Consider the following 23,090-nt stretch of genomic DNA (forward strand, 5'->3'; position numbering starts at 1 on the left):
ATATCTTACACTACCAGAGTATCAGAAGTGGGAAATTAACATTGATAAACAATACTGTTAACTATCTGTATACCACATTTTACCAGTTTTCCCAATAGTGTCCTTATTCTGTCTAGAATTAAGGATTCCATATAGCATTAGTTGTCATATCTCCTTAGTGACCTCCAATCTATCTGAGATGCTCTTTACTGTATTGTGTGAGGTCAGGTGCAGGGAGAAAATAGTTGGCCCAATCAAAGGAGGTAATTGGGAAGAGGTAATTGGGAGAGTCGTTGCTAACTCTAGACCTGAAGGAGCAAAAGGATAGAGCATTTACTGGAACCTGTAAAGGTAGCTAAATTTGTAGGAAAGGACCATTGGACCAGAACTTAACGTTAGGGAAAGAAACACAACCACTGTCGACTGTAGCCCAGCAGGAAGGAAACGAGCAGGTATAAAGACCTTAACCTCACTCTCCTCCTCCCCTCTAATCTATTGCTGCCTTCCATTGATTGAACTTCACAGGAAGCCAGAGGGCAAACAGGCCCACTGATATAAATCATCAATTTCAATTTCCTGGGGCACTGAGCAGAGTGGAAAAGGCTAAAGTTGGCAAGTGTATCTATCTGGAGGGGCAAACTGTGAATAACCAAAATAGTCTTTTCAATAAATTTTGTTGTATCACTTGGGTATCTTATAGGAAAACAAAAAATCAAACTTGATCCCTTCTTCCCACCATAAACAGAAGTAAACTTGAGGTAGATTGTTAATCTAGGTCAGGACTTCTTAAACATAACAAAAACACTAACCATAAAATAAACAATAACTTCTGTTTATCAGAAGATACCATCGTGAGTTAGAGGCAAGCTACAGATTAGAAGATATTTGCAATACATTAAAGGCTCATATCCAGAATATGACCCAGCATGTCCCCAGAGGATATATACAAGAATGTTTATAACATTATTATTTGTAGATTTTATATTGAAAGTAATCCAAATGGCAATCAGTTATAGAATGGATAAATATGTTGTAGCATATTCTTATAATGGAATACTATATAGTAAACCAAATTTATATGCAATAACTTGGATTGATATCACAAATGTAATGTTAAATGAAATAAGCCAGATAAAAAATGTAATACACGTAGGGCTGGGCATGGTGACTCATGCCTATAATCCCAGCACTTTGGGAGGCTGAGGCAGGCGGATTGCTTGAGCTGAGGAGTTCAAGACCAGCCTAGGAAACATAGCAAAACTCCATCTCTACAAAAAATACAAAAATTAGCTGGGTGTGGTGGTACATGCCTGTAGTCCCAGCTGCTCCATTGGCTGAGGAGGGAGGATCGCCTTGAGCCTAGGAGTCGTGGCTGCAGGGAGTCATGAGCATGCCACTGCACACCAGCCAGGACAACAGGGCAAAATCTTGTCTCTCATAATAATAATATATATTTTTTTGGAGACAGCGTCCCGCTCTGTTGCTCAGGCTGGAGTGCAGTGGCGCGATCTTGGCTCATTGCAAGCTCCGCCTCCCAGGTTCAGGCCATTCTCCTGCCTCCGCCTCCTGAGTAGCTGGGGCTACAGGCGCCTGCCACCGCCCGGCTAAGTTTTTTTTTTTTGTATTTTTAGTAGAGACTGGGTTTCACCATGTTAGCCAGGATGGTCTCCATCTCCTGACCTCGTGATCCGCCCACCAGGGCCTCCCAAAGTGCTGGGATTACAAGCATAAGCCACCTTGCCCGGCCAATAATAATAATTATTATAGTATGATTCTATTTATATAAAAGTTCAAAAACAGACAAAACAAAACTGGAGTTCTTGTATGAGGATGATAAATTTGTGATAATTGATCAAGTTGTATACATAAGATTCGTGTATGTTTCTGTATATAAACTTTATTTTTTGAAATAAAACTTAAAAATCTTAAAAGAGAGAGAGAAGAGAGGGCGGGAGGAAGGAGATTTATATAAAGGTAATTACTTTGTGATAATTGATCAAGCTGTAAATGTAAGATTAGTGTATTTTTCAGTATGTGAATTTTACTTTTCAAAATAAATAATTAAAATCTAAGCTGAAATGAGAGAGGGAGGAGGAAGGAAGTTAGGGAAGGAGGAAGAAAGGAAGGCAGGAAGACAGGAAAGAAGAAACAAAGGAAAGAGTAGATTGACTAATATGTTTTTCTGGCAGCCCTTACCCTGTGTGGCTGATAGGTACATGAACCTAGCATGTACCACACATCTAATCATGTCATTCTGACCTCTATTCCCAGGCAGGTTTGTGTCTGTAGAGTCTCAAGATTAGAGTCAGTAGAAATCAAGATCTCACTTGAGGTTTCTGGTCTAAACTGTTCTCAAACTTCCTTAGATGAAAAGTGTAATTCAATTAAAAAAAAAAATTGTCAGTGATCCTGTGTATTTCCCATCACACTTCATGTAATTTTAAGAATTAATAAACCACACAAATGTTTAAGGCAGGAACAGCAAGAAGAAATGACAAAGGAGACTAAGTGAGAGTGGCCAGAAAGAGAGGAGAAAACTTGGAAGATGGTGGCCTCACAGAAGTCAAGCAATGAAAGCATTTGAAATAAGTGACTTGGACAGCAGAAACATATTGAAGAGAGTTCAAATGAGATCAGAATTGTAAAATATCTCTTGGATTTAAGGAGCTCCTTAGTGGAGTGGTGAAGACTGAAGCTGAAAAGAAATAGTTTTAGGAATCAATGTGAGGTAGAGAATCCTTTTTAGAAGCCTGCTTCTGAAGGAATTGAGAGAAAGGGCAATAACTTGTGAGAGATCTTGGAGAAAAACGAAACATGTGATTTTTATTTTACCAAAATTTTTATGCTTTTTAAAGTCCTACCGTCTTTAGAGACTCGATATTACTTCTGCTTTGAAGATTTTTAAAAATGCCTTTTATGATACATGTGTATATCATATATATGTATAAAAAAATTTAACCCATCCAGACACTACTTTGATGTATCTTTTAAAGTGGTGACATAAATGGAGTTTTCTCCTAAGTTGTGAATTCTTCCAGCACTATTTCATGTTGGGCAGTGGGCAACCCACCAGAACCAATCAGCCCTCCTGAGAAAACCTTTATAAGAAGGTAGCTATTCCTTATCCACATCAAAGATTGAGTCTGCTTTTGACTTTGCTCTGCCTAGATAAAGGTCACATACTTTTGATCCCTAATCATCTATTCATATTTTACTTCCCAGCATAGTGTGGGATTTCCTTAGATGAGTATCCTATGTTCTTTTTTACAGGATGTGACTGCGTGCCTGCCAGAATGGGAGGATGGGCATTTTTACCTTGCCAAGTACTATGACAAATTGATGCCCATGGTCACAGACAACAAAATGGAAAAGCAAGGTGATCTCATCCGGTATATAGTTCTTCATTTTGGCAGGTGAGTATGAGAACTGCATGTTTGCAGATTAAATATGTAAGGATGACTATTAATATTGAAACTGTTACCACATGTCTTAGCATATTCTAGGTATATTCTGGCTTATGACTGATTCAGTGTATCACCTTAGATAAGATGTAAATTTTTCCTTTATGCAACTTTTTTCTTCACTTTAAAAACTAACTTTTTAAATGAAAAAAGTGATACAGACATTGTGTTTTGGAAACTCTCTCTAACAATATTATTCCTCTGCTCTCACACCAACACAGCAATCATCAACACAGTAGAAGACTTACATGACCAAAGATGTGGGTTTTTTTCCCCATACACCAAGCAGTGGACACCAGCTTGGTGTCCTCCAATTCTGTTCCGACACTCTCTACCTGGAGACAGTGTCATACCTCAAAGGTTGAGGGCTTGGTGACACAAGACCATCTCCTCCTTCCCTTAGTTGCAGGTCTGGGCCTCTGGAACTTCTGACCACCTGGCTTCAAGTTGGGGTTCTCACAACCTCCTCTTGGGTTTAATAAATTTGCTAAGAGTGGCTCACAGAACTCAGGGAAACATTTTTACTAGTTTATTAAGAAAGATATTTTAAAGGATGCAAATAAGCAGTCTGATGAAGAGATAGATAGGGTGAGGTCTGGAGGGGTCTGGCACAGGAGCTTCTGTCTCCATGGAGATGGGCTATGCCATCCTCCTGGCACGTGGATGAGGTCTTCTTCACCCTCCTGTCAGCCTCCACGTGTTCAACTCTCTGGAAGCTCTCCAAACTCTGTCCTGTGGGGTTTTTAATGGAGTCTTGATTACATGGGCATGACTGACAACCATGTAGCAATGTGAGTGGACAAATAGCTCATAATGTAAACCCAGCAAGGTCTGTCTGTTCAGACTTTTCTTGGCCTTTTCTATGTAGCATTCCTTCCTCTAGGGTATGGGGCAGGGTCCTCTCTGGGATGAGGATCTTTTGACTCATAGTCAGATTAGAATCCTGCCTTGGGCAGGTGAGTGAAGGACAGCAGAAGCTCATAGAGAGAGGTTCTGTTTCCTGAGGCCTAAAGTGCCCTGACATTATAACAAGGAGTTAGGAGCCAGTAACTGTGAACTAAAACCAATATATGTATTACAATACTACAGCATGGATTTTTAAAAAAATTCAACAGCACCAAATTAAGTATCCTTCTCATTCCAGACCCTCATTCCCTGAGTCCCCAACCGTAGAATTCCAGAAGACCCTAAATGTCGTATTTCGTGGTTATATGTACATATACTTATTTATTTATTTTATTATTTTATTTTATTTATTTTAAGACAGAGTCTTGCTCTGTGGCCCAGGCTGGAGTGCAATGGCACAATCTCAGCTCACTGCAACCTCTGCTTCCCAGGTTCAAGCGACTCTGGCTCACCCTCCTGAGTAGCTGGTATTACAGGCACGTGCCACCACACCCGGTTAATTTTTGTATTTTTAGTAGAGACAGGGTTTCACCATGTTGTTCAGGCTGGTCTCTAACTCCTGACCTTGTGATTCACCCACCACGGCCTCCCAAAGTGCTGGGATTATAGATGTGAGCCACTCCACTCAGCCTTTGTGGTTGTATTTTATTGCAGTGGAATACTTCCTTCTAGCCCATTCCAATAAAAAGTAGTATAATATATATACATGAAAATGATTTTGACATTAGACTTATAGACAGTACTTATTCTTAAACTAGTTAATAGGTGAAATATAACTTTTAATTTCATATATCAGTGTATTATAGTCAAGTACTATAATCTCAGGCCTACTCTTTATATTTTTATAAATTATTAATTACTAAGAAATAATATCATTCCATACATTCTCCTTATCATACTCATGTACCATTGCTTTACATGGAAGGATATCTTCAGGAAGGATAGGCAATATATCTGTTAAAATTGCCTATTATGAGGTACTATGACTTCTCAGTTAAATATTTTCAGAAATTAAAGCAATATCTGTAAGCCACGGGTGGTGGTGTGTGCCTGTAGTCCTAGCTACTTGGAAGTTGAGGTGGGAGGATTACCTGAACCTGGGACATCAAGGCGGTGGTGAGCTGTGATTGCACCACTGCACAGCAGCCTGGATAACAGAGCAAGACCTTGTCTCAAAAAAAAAAAAAAGAAGAAAGAAAGGGGGCATATGTTCTCAGGATCTCCTGAGGGCTGTGTCACACGAGAAAAAAAATGGAAAAAAAAAGCAATATTTGTTCATCATCAGTGGTATTAGGGTAGCAAAATGACTAAAGGTACTAAAGGCAGTTTTTTTTTTTTTTTTAATTGACAAAGTATCGCTCTGTCACCGAGACAGGAGTGCAGTACAATCATAGCTAACTATGACCTTGAACTCTGGGCTCAAGTGATCCTCCTGCCTCAGCCTCCTTAGTAGTTAGGACTATAGGCACATGCCACCATGCCCAACTATGTTTTTAAATAATTTTTTGTAGAGACAGGGTCTCACTATGTTGCTCAGGCTGATCTTGAGCTCCTGGCCTCAAGCAATCTTCCCACCTCAGCCTCCCAAAGCACTGAGATTATAGGTGTGAGCCATCACTTTTGGCCCAGTTCTTTTGAAAAATGAGTGATAGCTTCTTTTGTTTGCTCTTTAGTCTTAGTATATATCATGTGCCTTGGGATATAGAATTTACTTAACACATTTCTTTTAAAACAAGTAGTTATATAAAGTCCTCTATATGCATAAAACTGTTATGTATAGTGAGTATTTTTAAAGTACCCTTCAGGAATGTAAGTACATTTTAAAACCTGGTTCTATCCATAGTAGTTAAAATAAAATATTTGTATGCTTAAGGGAGTAAACTTAGCTATTGAGACGTATTTATCCCCTGACTGAATAATTGTGTTATTACTGATTAAATATCAATGTTTGCCCTTAAGAATCTAGGATCCAATTAGGGATAGAAACCTTAAGTACATAAAACATTTAAATAATGGTACATAATAGAATGTGTAATTAGATATCAAAATAGGCTGGGCTCAGTGGCTCATGTCTGTAACCTCAGAATTTTGGGAGGCTGAGGCAGGCAGATTGCTTGAACCCAGAAGTTCAAAACCAGCCAGAGCAACATGGTAAGATGCCATCTCTACCAAAAAAATTAAAAAATTAGCCACGCATGGTGGTGCACGCCTGTGGTCCCAGCTACAAGGGAAGCTGAGCCAAGAGGATTGCTTGAGCCCAGGAGGTGGAGATTGTGGTCAGCTATGATCATGCACTACACTCCTGCCTGGGTGACAGAGAAAGACTCTATCTCAAAAAAAAAATATATCGAAATAAATATAGTAAATATCAGATATGGCTGGGCACAGTGACTAATGCCTGTAATCCCAGAATTTTGAGATGCTGAAATGGAAGGATTGCTTGAGCCCAGGAGTTCAAGAAAAGCCTAGGGAACATGGCAAGACCTCATCTCTACAAAAAATAAATCAATTAGCCAGGCATAGGGTGTACAACCATGGTCCCAGCTATGTGGGAGGCTATATTAGCCAGATACCAAAAGTGAACCAAACAAGTCCAGAAGTCATGGAGGTCAAAAGTTAAGCCACAAGCCACTGGCTTTATGATTTCAAAAGTGTACTTCTTTGCATTGAATTACTGCAAAAGTCTGGTAGACCTCATGAAGAAGGTATACTAGTAATCCAAATTCAACAGCACATTAAAAGGATCATTCACCATAACCAAGTGGAATTTACTCCACAATGCAAGGATGGTTCAACATATCCAAATATATATATTTGATATACCACGTTAATAGAATGAAGGACAAAAACCATATGATCATCTCATCTCAATAGATGCAGAGAAAGCACTTGACAAAATTCAACATCCTTTTATGACTAAAAAATATCAGAGGGGCGGTTCCAAGATAGCCGAATAGGAACAGCTCCAGTCTACCGCTCCCAGCATGAGCAGTGCAGAAGACGGGTGATTTCTGCATTTCCAACTGAGGTACTGGGTTCATCTCACTGGGGTTTGTCGGACAGTGGGTGCAGGATAGTGGGTGCAGCGCACTTAGCATGAGCCGAAGCAGGGCAAGGCATTGCCTCACCCAGGAAGCGCAAGGGGTCAGGGAATTCCCTTTCATAGACAAGCACAGCTGTGACAGACGGCACCTGGAAAATCAGGTCACTCCCATCCCAGTACTGCGCTTTTCCAATGGTCTTAGCAAACAGCACACCAGGAGATTATATCCTGTGCCTGGCTCTGAAGGTCCCATGCCCACGGAGCCCTCTCATTGCTAGCACAGCAGTCTGAGATCGAACTGCAAGGCGGCAGCAAGGCTGGGGGAGGGGCGCCCACCATTGCTAAGGCTTGAGTAGGTAAACAAAGCGGCTGAGAAGCTCGATCTGGGTGGAGCCCACTGCAGCTCAAGGAGGCCTGCCTGACTCTGTAGACTCCACCTCTAGGGGCTGGGCATAGCCGAACAAAAGGCAGCAGAAACCTCTGCAGACTTAAATGTCCCTGTCTGACAGCTTTGAAGAGAGTAGTGGTTCTCCCAGCATGGAGTTTGAGATCTGAGAACTGACAGACTGCCTCCTCAAGTGGGTCCCTGACCCCTGAGTAGCCTAACTGGAAGGCATCCCCCAGTAGGGGCAGACTGACACCTCACATGGCTGGGTACCCCTCAGAGATGAAACCTCCAGAGGAACGGTCAGACAGCAACATTTGCTGTTCTGCAGCCTCTGCTGCTGATACCCAGGTAAACAGGGTCTGGAATGGACCTCCAACAAACTCCAACAGACCTGTAGCTGAGGGTCCAGACTGTTGAAAGGAAAACTAACAAACAGAAAGGGCATCCACACCAAAACCCCATCTGTACGTCACTATCATCAAAGACCAAAGGCAGATGAAACCACAAAGATGGGGAAAAAACAGAACAGAAAAGCTGAAAATTCTAAAAATCAGAGGGCCTCTCTTCCTCCAAAGGAACGCAGCTCCTCAACAGCAACAGAGCAAAGCTGGACAGAGAATGACTTTGACGAGTTGAGAGAAGAAGGCTTCAGATGATCAAACTTCTCCAAGCTAAAGGAGGAAGTTCGAACCCATGGCAAAGAAGTTAAAAACCTTGAAAAAAGATTAGGCGAATGGCTAACTAGAATAACCAATGCAGAGAAGTCCTTAAAGGACCTGATGGAGCTGAAAACCAGAGCACAAGAACTATGTGACGAATGCACAAGCCTCAGTTGCTGATTCGATCAACTGGAAGAAAGGGTATCAGTGATGGAAGATCAAATGAATGAAATGAAGCAAGAAGAGAAGTTTAGAGAAAAAAGAATAAAAAGAAACGAACAAAGGCTCCAAGAACTATGGGACTATGTGAAAAGACCAAATCTACGTCTGATTGGTGTACCTGAAAGTGATGGGGAGAATGGAACCAAGTTGGAAAACACTCTGCAGGATGTTATCCAGGAGAACTTCCCCAACCTAGCAAGGCAGGCCAACATTCAAATTCAGGAAATACAGAGAACGCTACAAAGATACTCCTCGAGAAGAGCAACTCCAAGTCACATAATTGTTAGATTCACCAAAGTTGAAATGACAGAAAATGTTAAGGGCAGGCAGAGAGAAAGGTTGGGTTACCCACAAAGGGAAGCCCGTCAGACTAACAGCTGATCTCTTGGCAGAAACTCTACAAGCCAGAAGAGAGTGGGGGCCAATATTCAACATTCTTAAAGAAAAGAATTTTCAACCCAGAATTTCCTATCCAGCCAAACTAAGCTTCAAAAGTGAAGGAGAAATAAAATCCTTTACAGACAAGCAAATGCTGAGAGATTTTGTCACCACCCGGCCTGCCCTAAAAGAGCTCCTGAAGGAAGCACTAAACATGGAAAGGAACAACCGGTACCAGCCACTGCAAAAACATGCCAAATTGTAAAGACCATCGAGGCTAGGAAGAAACTGCATCAACTAACAAGCAAAATAACCAGCTAACATCAACTGACAGGATCAAGTTCACACATAACAATATTAACCTTAAATGTAAATGGGCTAAATGCTCCAATTAAAAGACACAGACTGGCAAATTGGATAAAGAGTCAAGACCCATCAGTGTGCTGTATTCAGGAAACCCATCTCACGTGGAGAGATACACATAGGCTCAAAATAAAGGGATAGAGGAAGATCTACCAAGCAAATGGAAAACAAAAAAAGGCAGAGGTTGCAATCCTAGTCTCTGACAAAACAGACTTTAAACCAACAAAGATCAAAAGAGACAAAGAAGGCCATTACATAATGGTAAAGGGATAAATTCAACAAGAAGAGCTAACTATCCTAAATATATATGCACCCAATACAGGGGTACTCAGATTGATAAAGCAAGTCCAAGAGACCCACAAAGAGACTTAGACTCCCACACAACAATAATGGGAGACTTTAACACCCCACTGTCAACATTAGACAGATCAACAAGACAGAAGGTTAACAAGGATATCCAGGAATTGAATTCAGCTCTGCCCCAAGCAGACCTAATAGACATGTACAGAACTCTCCACCCCAAATCAACAGAATATACATTCTTCTCAGCACCACATCGCACCTATTCCAAAATTGACCACATAGTTGGAAGTAAAGCACTCCTCAGCAAATGTAAAAGAACAGAAATTATAACAAACTGTCTCTCGGACCACAGTGCAATCAAACTAGAACTCAGGATTAAGAAACTCACTCAAAACCGCTCAACTACATGGAAACCGAACAACCTGCTCCTGAATGACTACTGGGTACATAACAAAATGAAGACAGAAATAAAGATGTTCTTTGAAACCAACAAGAACAAAGACACAACATACCAGAATCTCTGGGACACATTTAAAGCAGTGTGTAGAGGGAAATTTATAGCACTAAATGCCCACGAGAGAAAGCAGGAAAGATCTAAAATTGACACCCTAACATCACAATTAAAAGAACTAGAGAAGCAAGAGCAGACACATTCAAAAGCTGGCAGAAGGCAAGAAATAACTAAGATCAGAGCAGAACTGAGGGAGATAGAGATACAAAAAACCCTTCACAAAATCAATGAATCCAGGAGCTGGTTTTTGGAAAAGATTGACAAAATTGATAGACCACTAGCAAGACTAATAAAGAAGAAAAGAGAGAAGAATAAAATAGACGCAATAAAAAATGATAAAGGGGATATCACCACCAATCCCACAGAAATACAAACTACCATAAGAGAATACTATAAACACCTCTATGCAAATAAACTAGAAAATCTAGAAGAAATGGATAAATTCTTGGACACATACATCCTCCCAAGACTAAACCAGGAAGAAGTTGAATCTCTTAATTGACCAATAACAGGCTCTGAAATTGAGGCAATAATTAATAGCTTACCAACCAAAAAAAGTCCAGGACCAGATGGATTCACAGCCGAATTCTACCAGAGGTACAAGGAGGAAGTGGTACCATTCCTTCTGAAACTATTTCAATCAATAGAAAAAGAGGGAATCCTCCCTAACTCATTTTATGAGGCCAGCATCATCCTGATACGAAAGCCTGGCAGAGACACAACAAAAAGAGAATTTTAGACCAATATCCTTGATGAACATTGATGCAAAAATCCTCAATAAAATACTGGCAAACCAAATCCAGCAGCACATCAAAAAGCTTATCCACCATGATCAAGTGGGCTTCATCCCTGGGATGCAAGGCTGGTTCAACATATGCAAATCAATAAATGTAATCCAGCATATAAACAGAACCAAAGACAAAAACCACATGATTATGTCAGTAGATGCAGAAAAGGCCTTTGACAAAATTCAACAGCGCTTCATGCTAAAAACTCTCAATAAATTAGGTATTGATGGGACGTATCTAAAAATAGTAAGAGCTATTTATGACAGGCCCACAGCCAATATCATACTGAATGGGCAAAAACTGGAAGCATTCCCTTTGAAAACTGGCACAAGACAGGGATGCCCTCTCTCACCACTCCTATTCAACATAGTGTTGGAAGTTCTGGCCAGGGCAATCCAGCAGGAGAAAGAAAGAAAGGGTCTTCAATTAGGAGAAGAGGAAGTCAAATTGTCCCTGTTTGCAGATGACATGATTGTATATCTAGAAAACCCCATCGCCTCAGCCCACAATCTCCTTAAGCTGAGAAGCAACTTCAGCAAAGTCTCAGGATACAAAACCAATGTGCAAAAATCACAAGCATTCTTATACACCAATAACAGACAAACAGCCAAATCATGAGTGAACTCTCATTCACAATTGCTTCAAAGAGAATAAAATACCTAGGAATCCAACTTACAAGGCATGTGAAGGACCTCTTCAAGGAGAATTACAAACCATTGCTCGAGGAAATAAAAGAGGACACAAAGAAATGGAAGAACATTCCATGCTCATGGATAGGAAGAATCAATATTGTGAAAATGGCTATACTGCCCAAGGGAATTTATAGATTCAGTGCCATCCCCATCAAGCTACCAATGACTTTCTTCACAGAATTGGAAAAAACTACTTTAAAGTTCATATGGAACCAAACAAGAGCCTGCATTGCCAAGTCAATCCTAAGCCAAAAGAACAAAGCTGGAGGCATCACGCTACCTGACTTCAAACTATACTACAAGGCTACAGTAACCAAAACAGCATGGTACTGGTATCAAAACAGAGATATAGACCCATGGAACAGAACAGAGCCCTCAGAAATAATGCCACACGTCTACAACTATCTGATCTTTGACAACCCTGACAAAAACAAGAAATGGGGAAAGGATTCCCTATTTAACAAATGGTGCTGGGAAAACTGGCTAGCCATATGTAGAAAGCTGAAACTGGATCCCTTCCTTACACCTTTACAAAAATTAATTCAAGATGGATTCAAGTCTTAAATATTAAACCTAAAACCATAAAAACCCTAGAAGAAAACCTAGGCAATACCATTCAGGACATAGGCGTGGGCAAGGACTTCATGTCTAAAACACCAAAAGCAATGGCAACAAAAGCCAAAATTGACGAATGGGGTATAATTAAACTAAAGAGCTTCTGCACAGCAAAAGAAACTACCATCAGAGTGAGCAGGCAACCTACAGAATGGGAGAAAATTTTTGCAATCTACTCATCTGACAAAGGGCTAATATCCAGAATCTACAATGAACTCAAATTTACAAGAAGAAACCAACCCCATCAAAAAGTGGGCGAAGGATATGAACAGACACTTCTCAAAAGAAGACATTTATGCAGCCAACAGACACATGAAAAAATGCTCATCATCACTGGCCATCAGAGAAGTACAAATCAAAACCACAATGAGATACCATCTCACACCAGTTAGAATGGTGATCATTAAAAAGTCAGGAAACAATAGGTGCTGGAGAGGATGTGGAGAAATAGGAACATTTTTACACTGTTGGTGGGACTGTAAACTAGTTCAACCATTGTGGAAGTCAGTGTGGCGATTCCTCAGGGATCTAGAACTAGAAATACCATTTGACCCAGCCATCCCATTACTGGATATATACCCAAAGGACTATAAATCATGCTGCTATAAAGACACATGCACACATATGTTTATTGCGGCACTATTCACAATAGCAAAGACTTGGAACCAACCCAAATGTCCAACAAGCATTGACTGGATTAAGAAAACGTGGCACATATACCCCCATGGAATACTATGCAGCCATAAAAAAGGATGAGTTCATGTCCTTTGTAGGGACGTGGATGAAGCTGGAAACCATCATTCGCAGTAAACTATCACGAGGACAGAAAACCAAACACCGCATGTTCTCAGTCATAGGTGGGAATTGAAAAATGAGAACACTTGGACACAGGAAGGGGAACATCACACACTGGGGCCTGTTGTGGGGTGAGGGGCTGGGGGAGGGATAGCATTAGGAGATATACCTAATGTTAAATGACGAGTTAATGGGTGCAGCACACCAACATGGCACATGTATACATACGGGAAAACCTGCACATTGTGCACATGTACTCTAGAACTTGAAGTATAATAAAAAAATATATAAAAACATGATATGTATATGTTATAAAGCGTAATAATAGAATGAACATCCATTAATCTAGTCTATCTAGATTCCCAATTGTGTTTTTTTATTCCTTTGTTTTTAAAAGAGGCTTTTTTAAAAAAAAATTTTTTTTTCAAAAAATTATATGTAGAAGGAATGTACCTCAACACAGTAAAGACATGTATGATAACCCGAAAGATAACATCATACTCAGTGGTGAAACGTTCAAAGCTTTTCCTCTAAGATTAAGACAAAGATGCCCACTCTTGCCACTTATATTCAATAGAGTACCAGGAATCCTAGCCATAGCAATTTGAGAAAAGAGAGAAATAAAAGCATCCAAATTGGAAAAGAAGTCATCAATTTTTTTCTATTTGCAGACAACATGATTTTATATACTGAACCCCTAAGACTCCAATAAAAAACTATTAGAACAAATAAATGAATTCAATAAAGTTGCAGGATATAAAGGCAACATTCAAAAGTAAGTAGCATTTCTATACACTAACAACAGAGTACTTGCAGATAAATTAAGAAGACAATGTCATTTACAGTAGCTACAAAAAATAAAATAAAATACTTGGGAATAAATATAAGTCATAAGACCTATACAGTGAAAACTATAAAACATTGATGAAAAGAAATTGAAGACATAAACAAATGAAAAGATATCCTGTTTATGTATTGGAAGAATTAATATTATTAAAATGTTCATACTGCCCAAAGTGATCTACAGATTCAATGTAGTTTCTATCAAAATTCCAATAGCTTTTTCTTTCTTTCCTTTTTTTGTTTTGTTTTGTTTTGTTTTGTTTAAAAATTCTGGCTTGGCACAGTGGCTGACACCCATAATCCCAGCACTTTGGGAAGCTAAGCCGGGTGGATCACTTGAGGTCAGGAGTTTGAGACCAGCCTGGCCAACATAGTGAAACCCGGTCTCTACTAAAAATATAAAAATGACCCAGGCATGGTGGCACACGTCTGTAATCCCAGCTACTAGGGAGGCTGAGGCAGGAGAATTGCTTGAACCCAGGAGGCGGAGGTTACAGTGAACTGAGATCGTGCCTCTGCACTCCAGACTGGGAGTCTCAAAAAAAAAACAAAAATCCAATAACTTTTTTCGCAGAAATAGAAAAAAGAATCCTAAGATTTGTATGGACCTAGAAAAGACCTCAGATAACCAAAGAAATCTTGAGCAAGAACAGAGCTGGCCTGGCGTGGTGGCTCACACCTGTAATCATAGCACTTTGGGAGGCTGAGGTGGGTGGATTGCCTGAGCTCAGGAGTTCAAGATCAGCCAGGGCAACACGGTGAAACCCCATCTCTACCAAAATACAGAAAATTAGCTGGGTATGGTGGCATGCACCTGTAATCCTAGCTACTCATGAGGCTGAGGCAGGAGAATTGCTGGAACCCGGGAGGCAGAGGTTACAGTGAGCCAAGATTGTGCCATTGCACTCCAGCCTGGGTGACAGAGTGAGACTATGTCTCTAAAAAAAAAAAAAAGGAATAAAGCTGAAGGCATCACACTACCTGACTTCAAAATATACCACAAAGCTATAATAATCAAAACAGTATGACATTAGTATTAAAATGGCTACATAGACCAATGGAACAGAGACCCTAGAAATGAATCCACACATTTACAGTCAATTGATCTTTGACAAAGGTGCCAAGAACCCACAATGCGGAAAGGACAGTCTCTTCAATAAATGGTGTTGGGACAACTGGATGTCCACATGCAATAGAATGGAATTACACTCTTACCTTACACCATATACAAAAATCAACTCAAAATGGCTTAAAAACTTAAATGTAAGACCTGAAGCTGTAAAACTACTAGAAGAAAACATAGAAGAAAAGATTCATGGCATTGGTTTGGGCAATAATTTTTTTGGATATGAACCAACAAGCACAGCACAGCCAACAAAAGCAAATATAGACAAATGATAGGATACAAACCAAAAGACTTCTGCATAGCCAAGGAAACAATCAACAGAGTGAAAAGACAACCTATAGAATGGGAGAATGTATTTGCAAACCACACATCTGATAGGGGGTTAATAGCCAAAATAGGTAAGGAACTCAAACAACTTAATATTAAGAAAACAAATCACCTGGGCAGGCATGGTGGCTCATGCATGTAATCCCAGCGCTTTGAGAGGCTGAGCAGATGGATCGTTTGAGCCCAGGAGTTCAAGACCAGCCTGGGCAACATGATGAAACCCCTATCTCTACAAAAAAATACAAAAATTATTCGGGCATGGTGATATGCACCTGCAGTCCCAGCTGCTCAGGAGGCTGAGGCAGGGGCATCACTTGAGCCTAAGAGTTGGAGGTTGCAGTGAGCCAGGATCATATCACTGCACTCCAGCCCAGGCAACAGAGCCAGATCCTGTCTGAAAAAATAAAAATAAAAATAAAAATAAAAATAGAAAAGAGGAAACAAATTACCCAATTAAAAAAAATGGGCAAAGGGTTTGAGCAGACAGTGTTCAAAAGAAGACTTAAAAATGAGCAACAGAGGTATATAAAAAAAGTTCAACATCGTTAATCATCAGATAAATGCAAATTAAAACCACAGTGAGATGTCACCTCACACTTGTTTGAATGGCTATCATATAAAAGACAAAAGATAACAAGCGTTGGAGAGGATATGGGGAAAAGGGAACCCTTATACACTGTTGGTGGGAAGGTAAATTAGTAGAGTCATTATGGAAAACAGAATGGAGATTCCTTAAAAATTAAAAATAGAAATATCATATGATCTAGCAATCCCACTATGGGGTGTGTATCTAAAGGAAATTAAATCAATATGTTGAAGAGATATCTACACTCCCATGTTCATTGCTGCATCTTCACAACAGCCAAGCTATGGAATCAAACTTAGTTTGATTCCATCAACATGGGAATGAATAAAGAAAATGTGGCATATGTATGTATACTTACACACACACACACACACACACACACACACACACACACACACACACAGTGGAATACTATTCAGCCTTAAAAAGGAAGGAATCCTGTTATTTGTGAGAACATGGATGAACCTGGAAATTATTCTAAGTGAAGTAAGCCTGGCACAGAAAGATTAATACTGAATTATCTTACTTATATGTAGAATCTAAAAATGTTGAACTCATAGAACTAGAGAGTAGAATGGTGATTACCAAGGTTTGGGGTAGTGAGGAGTTGGGGAGATGTTGGTCAAAGGACATAAAACTTCAGTTAAATAGAAGGAATTAGTTAAAGAGATCTACTCTACAACATGGTCACTATAGTTAACAAATGTTTTGTATTGAAAATTGCTGAGAGAATAGATTTTATTCCAGGACAAAATAAATATGTGAAATAATTAGCATGCGTGAGTTAGCTTGGTTTAGCTCTTCCGCAATGTATACATGTTTCAAAACGTGCACAATAAATGTGCACAATTTTTATTTGTCAATTTAAATAAATAAATGAAATGTTTAAAAACAAAAACATCATGTTGTGCACCTTCAAAAAAAAAACCTGCTAGCTCTCCTAATTTCTGGTTAAATTAATCTTGACAAAATAAGAAGGGGAAAAGAAAGTCCCCACTTCTTTTATAGTTGTAGAATGGTAAATGCAATTCTGTCATTAAACTGTCTATACGGTTCTCAAAAAGATATCTGTACATTCATGTTCATAGCAACATTATTCACAATAGCTAAAACATGAAAGCAGTGCAAGAGTTCATTGGGAGATTAATTGATCAGCAAAATGTGATGTAGACACAATGGAATATTATTCTGCTTTAAAAAGGAAGGAAATTCTGACATACGGTACAACATGGATGAACCTTGAGGACATTATGCTAAGTGAAATAAGCCAGTCACAAAAAGGACAAATACTGTATGTTTCCGCTTATATGAGGTACCTTCAGTGGTCAAATTCAGGAAGACAGAAAGTACAATGGTGGTTGCCAGAGACTGGGTGGGGAAGGAGATAGGAAGTTACTGTTAAATAGGTACGAGGTTCCAGTTTGGGAAGATGAAAAAAGTTCTGGAGGGGGAATGGTGGTGATGATTACGCAACAATGTGAATGTACAACCATATTAATATAACACTGAACTGTACACTTAAAAATGGTTGTGATGGTAAATTTTATGTTATGTATGTTTTACCACAATAAAATTTCTTTTGAAAATAAACTGATGTCCAGGCCCCCAAAAAATTCAAGAAGGAGAGAACTTTAACTTTTCACGAATTTTACCAGAAACAGCGTTGAGTGGTTGGTTTGTAGGATGGTGCGGAAACTAGACCTGATGGAAGATGTTTACTGGTGAGTGGCAAGATGCTAAGATTGGAAAATTATGGAGATAAAAGATTCTGAATATTTGAATCCCAGGCAGAATCATTTATATAGTTTTAATATGTGGGTATTGATTCCTGTTTTTTTAATAAGGGGAGAGCATGATAAAGCCAGAATTTCAGGAATGTTAGTCTGGAATTTATTGAAGGGTAGAAATATCGGTTTAGGGTGACCAAGTTATTATAATTTCCCAGAAATGGAATGATTGGACCTAACCTAGGCTTATGGCCAAAGAATGCAAATGAAGGCACAGAGATCCTAAGGAAAAATTGAAAGAAGTATTGATAGACTTTGATTAGAGCAGAATTTGTATAATGTACAAATTCTGTATACTGTAAGTGGAAACATACAGTATGTACGTGTTTTTGGTACAGGGAATATAGAGCTAAGTGAGCTAAAAAGGAGACAGAGGAGTCAAAAATAACTTCCAGGAAGAAATATTGATACCATAATTTTTGTGAAGATGGTATGTGGTAGTTTGAATATTTAAATTTTAATTCGTATAATATAAAAAAGACAGCTATGCTAATAGTGTTTCTTGTCTATATAATTGCAGATCTCTACAATATGGAAATCAGTTCATATATCAGTCAATGCCACGAATGTTAACTCTATGGCTTGATTATGGTACAAAGGCATATGAATGGGAAAAAGGTATAACTCTTCACGTAAAAATTTTAAAGGACTAGGAATTATAACTTTGGTATAAAGTCAGATTTGGCTGGACAGTCTAATTTCCTAAAAGCTTGGAATGAATTTGATAATTAAGATGTTATGTGTGAGTAAGATACTAAATGTTAAAAAGGAAAGACAAATCATAGACTTTTAAAGTAGTTTTAATTCAGGGCCACAAATACAAATCTGATTATTTCTTGATGAACCTAACACATATTAAAATGTGTTAGTTTTAGCCAAATAATTTACCCTAAAAATTAAAATGGATAGTGAAAATTAATGTCCCTTGGGTTTTTGACTAAATATTTTTTCTAGTTGGACAAACTATCTTTTCACAAATTGGCAAGTGATCTAGCCTTGGGCATGGGAATAACATACTTTAAAGCTATTTTTAAAACAAAATTTTTCTTCTGTGAAATGAACTGATATACTGATTTTTCTCTTTCCTTTACTGTTTTTTAAACTTATTTCTTCCCCCAGCTGGCCGCTCCGATCGTGTACAAATGAGGAATGATTTGGGTAAAATAAACAAGGTTATCACAGAGCATACAAACTATTTAGCTCCATATCAATTTTTGACTGCTTTTTCACAATTGATCTCTCGAATTTGTCATTCTCATGATGAAGTTTTTGTTGTCTTGATGGAAATAATAGCCAAAGTATTTCTAGCCTATCCTCAACAAGCAATGTGGATGATGACAGCTGTGTCAAAGGTAAAAGGGAATTTTACCTTTTTATATGAAACGATCTTTTACCATTTTATATGAAATTGATTATGTAATACTAATATGTAGATAGACAAGTTCCAGGGCTTCTCTCCTATATTAGATTAGTAATTTTAAATTTTTTTTAAAGAGAGAAATTTATAGCATTATATCTTAGTATTTGGATATATTTACCATATGAGATGAAGTAACTAGTATGTTTAAGATCAAATAATTCAGCATGTGTTTTCTTTATGAAGTCTAGTAAACAGGTAATGCTTGATGCAAAATGGTTACCTATGTTTTCGCAAATATTTTAATCCAAACTACCTGAATTTTTTTTTTTTTTTTTTCGTTAAGAAACAGGATCTTTCTCTGTTGCCCAGGCTGGAATGCAGTGGTGGGATCATAGCTCAGTGCAGCCTCAAAGTCCTGGGTTCAAGTGATCCTCTTGCCTCAGCTTCCCAGTAACTAGGATTATGGGGGTGTGTCACCATGTATAGTTAATTTTTAAATTCTTTTTGTAGAGATGGGATCTTGCTGTGTTGCTCAGGCTGGTCTCAAACTCTTGGGCTCAAGTGATCTTTCTGCTTTGGCCTCCCAAAGTGCTGGATGGAATTACAGGCATGAGCTATCGTGCCCTACCAGTACCTGAATTATTAATACTAAAAAACCGTTATTGCATCATTAATGGGAATTCATATGTTGGTCAATATATGTAATAAGTAAATGTTTAGAGAATTTAGACAATACAGAGACATAAAACAAAAATTAAAATTGGCACCTTGGGCCATTCATTAATGTTTTGATGTAATTTTATTTGTATCTTTTCTAGCATATTTTAACACTAAATTTAATTATGTTGCCATACAATTTCATATCTTTCACTTTATTGTTTCCATGTTATTAAATATAATTTGAAGATATAATTTTAATATATAAAATTCTAAAAAATAGCCTTCAATAACTTATTTAACTGTTTAGTTAATCATTAAGGTTATTTCTATTTTTCTTGCTATTGTAACACATCTAGATATGTCTATGTTTATTCTCATTTGTAGTTATTTCTTCAGGGCAGATCCCTATAACCTTATAATTCACAAAGTTACAGGGTAGCAATATTTGTATGGCTCTTGATAGCATTGCCAAATAAATTTTCAGGAAATTTGTATCATATAAACTCTCATCATGAATACTTTTTTTTTGTCAAGCAAAAAATTTATCTTTTAAAAATCCTGTATAAAATAGCATTTAACTCTTTTTTATGACAGTCGTCTTATCCCATGCGTGTGAACAGATGCAAGGAAATCCTCAATAAAGCCATTCATATGAAAAAATCCTTAGAGAAGTTTGTTGGAGATGCAACTCGCCTAACGGATAAGCTTCTAGAATTGTGCAATAAACCGGTACTATCATAATCTTAGTGCTTATAAACTGATGTTGGGTAATTGTATATATATTTATATAATTTGAGCAGATTTTTTCATTTGATTAATTAAATTAAAATTCTAACATATAGGTGTACACATATATCAAAATGTATTACATATTTTAATTATGTATCATTTATCTTAATAAAGCAGTTTTTAATATTTTTAATACATCTTACTTCCAAATACCCTCTAATATTTCTAAAAGTTCTTCTTAATGTAAATTAAGAATTTTCCAAGGGTAGATATCCATGTTTCTCAGCAATTCTTAGTAGAGAATATGAAATAAGCCGTAAAAATATAAGTATGTAAAATATTCTAAGTTACTTGTGGTAGTCTCTATGATTATATCATATCTTTAAACTTTCAAAATTCATATACATTATTAAACTACACATGATAGGGAAGAGGGTTGGGGTTTTGCTTTTCATTCTTTTAGTATACATTTCAGTGCCTATGAGGGGACAAGCACTATGCTAAGGGAAACAAGATGAATAAAATCTATTCTCATGCCTGAGGTGACAGTCTTATAGGGAACTAAGCAGATGGTTATCTAGAGTAATAAGTACTTTTTTCAGTAGATTTGTGACTAAAGTAGGAACATGGTTACAGGAGTAACCCCATAATTCTACCTAAAGTATTAGAGAAAAACCCCCAAGGATGTACAGGAAAGATAAAAGTGGGAGGTGGGGGTGGTTATAAGGAGGGAGAGAGAAGCTCTTTAATAAGGTACATAGCTAGACTTCACTTGACAAATATTCAGAGTCCATCAGTGTTTATAGATGAAAAGATACAGACTATTTCTCACCTTTCCTTTATCAATAAACATCTCAAAAGGGTAATCTGCATTTATTATCTCCATTAATCCCATTTGATCTCTGATGCACTTGACATTATCTAAAACAGTGTTATGGTGGCCAGCATTTATTAAAACACTAACACTGTTGTAAGTGCTTTACATGTACAGGTTTCCAGTTCTTTATCTGAAACCTTTGTGGCAAGCTACACTTAGAAATTTAGGATTTTTAAGATTTTAGTGCATATTTAATATTTGATATTTCCACTGAGGGTAACCTGTTGGAGTATCCCATAATCAAACACATAACTGTTTCTTCAGCAAGAGTTTAATTTACAGAGCTCTTTGGATTTTCTAATATCTGATAATAGATTATAGGCCTCTCCTCTCTCCTTTAATCATTAAACAATCCTATGATGTAGGTACTATTATTAATGAGGTAAATGACAGTGGTTAAAATGGGATGATTAGGAAATACTTAGAAAACCACAGACTGCTGAACCTTTGTAATCAAAATATTGTAAAAGTGAAATTTTTGTTATAGTTGAATTTAAGGTAAATACAAATTAAAATGCACTATTTATTTTTTCAGGTTGATGGAAGTAGTTCCACATTAAGCATGAGCACTCATTTTAAAATGCTTAAAAAGCTGGTAGAAGAAGCAACATTTAGTGAAATCCTCATTCCTCTGCAATCAGTCATGATACCTACACTTCCATCAATTCTGGGTACCCATGCTAACCATGCTAGCCATGAGCCATTTCCTGGACATTGGGCCTATATTGCAGGGTTTGATGATATGGTAAACTTCAGTTTTATATGACTATGATTTTAAAATTTAGTTGTTAAAAACTTCAAATTAAGATAAAAAGTGTATTTCACAGAATCTACGTGAATCTTATTTGTGAAGAAAAAAACAATTGGAAATACAGAAGAGTAAAACTAAACTCATTTGTACTGATGGCAAAAAAAATTCAGTGATTAAAAAAAGTTCTGATTCATGATTCACATTCACCCTAATGTTTTGATTTTTCAAATGCTCCTATTGTTTTAGTATGACTATAATCTTTATTTTTTCACAATTTGATTTTTTTTTTTTTTGGAAACAGGGTCTCATTCTGTTGCCCGGGTTGGAATACAGTGGTGCGATCTCAGCTCACTGCAACCTCTGCCTCTTAGGCTCAAGCAATTTGCTCACCTCAGCCTCCTGAGTAGCTGGGACTACAGGTGCATGTCACCATGCCCAGCTAATTTTTTAAATTTTTTGTAGATACGGAGTTTCGTCATGTTGACCAGGCTAGTCTCGAACTCCTAGGCTCAAGCCATTCTCCTGCTCAGCCTTCCCAAGTGTTAGTATAACAAACGTGAGCCACTGTACCCAGTCTATGCTTTGTTTTTAATTTGAGCAGTATTATTCATTTTATTTACTCACTTAATTAGGTATACTTAATTTTGGAGGAGTTTGTTTTTTTAAAAATCAAATTACTTTTAATTGATAAAGCATTGAAAAACAGAGTCTCAGGCTCTGCAGAAAGATCCTGAAAAGATGTTTCAAAAATCTTTTAAACATTTTGACTGCTTTGAAGGGGGCTGTCTAAATTTGAATATGTAAGTACTTGTGTTGGCGATGAATTAATCTTTTTATGTCATAGCTATTTTTAATGGGTGAAAATGTTTCTGTTCATAGACAGTCATTCTTTTCATAGGTCATAGATAATTAAAATAAGAAATTTTAAAAATACAAATTCA

General features: G+C 37.7%; 1 protein-coding gene across 1 annotated transcript in view; it reads left to right on the forward strand.

Moving 5' to 3' along the window:
* Positions 1-23,090, forward strand: part of ATR (ATR serine/threonine kinase) — a 135,425-nt gene that overhangs the window by 96,604 nt on the left and 15,731 nt on the right. Inside the window, exons 36-40 of the mRNA XM_032144158.2 lie at positions 3,250-3,392; positions 18,293-18,390; positions 18,892-19,124; positions 20,387-20,521; positions 21,934-22,143. Coding sequence (XP_032000049.1) covers positions 3,250-3,392; positions 18,293-18,390; positions 18,892-19,124; positions 20,387-20,521; positions 21,934-22,143 — 819 coding nt within the window. The remainder of the gene's footprint in view (positions 1-3,249; positions 3,393-18,292; positions 18,391-18,891; positions 19,125-20,386; positions 20,522-21,933; positions 22,144-23,090) is intronic.

Source organism: Hylobates moloch, unplaced genomic scaffold (assembly GCF_009828535.3).
Source record: "Hylobates moloch isolate HMO894 unplaced genomic scaffold, HMol_V3 SCAFFOLD_22, whole genome shotgun sequence".
Taxonomy (NCBI): domain Eukaryota; kingdom Metazoa; phylum Chordata; class Mammalia; order Primates; family Hylobatidae; genus Hylobates; species Hylobates moloch.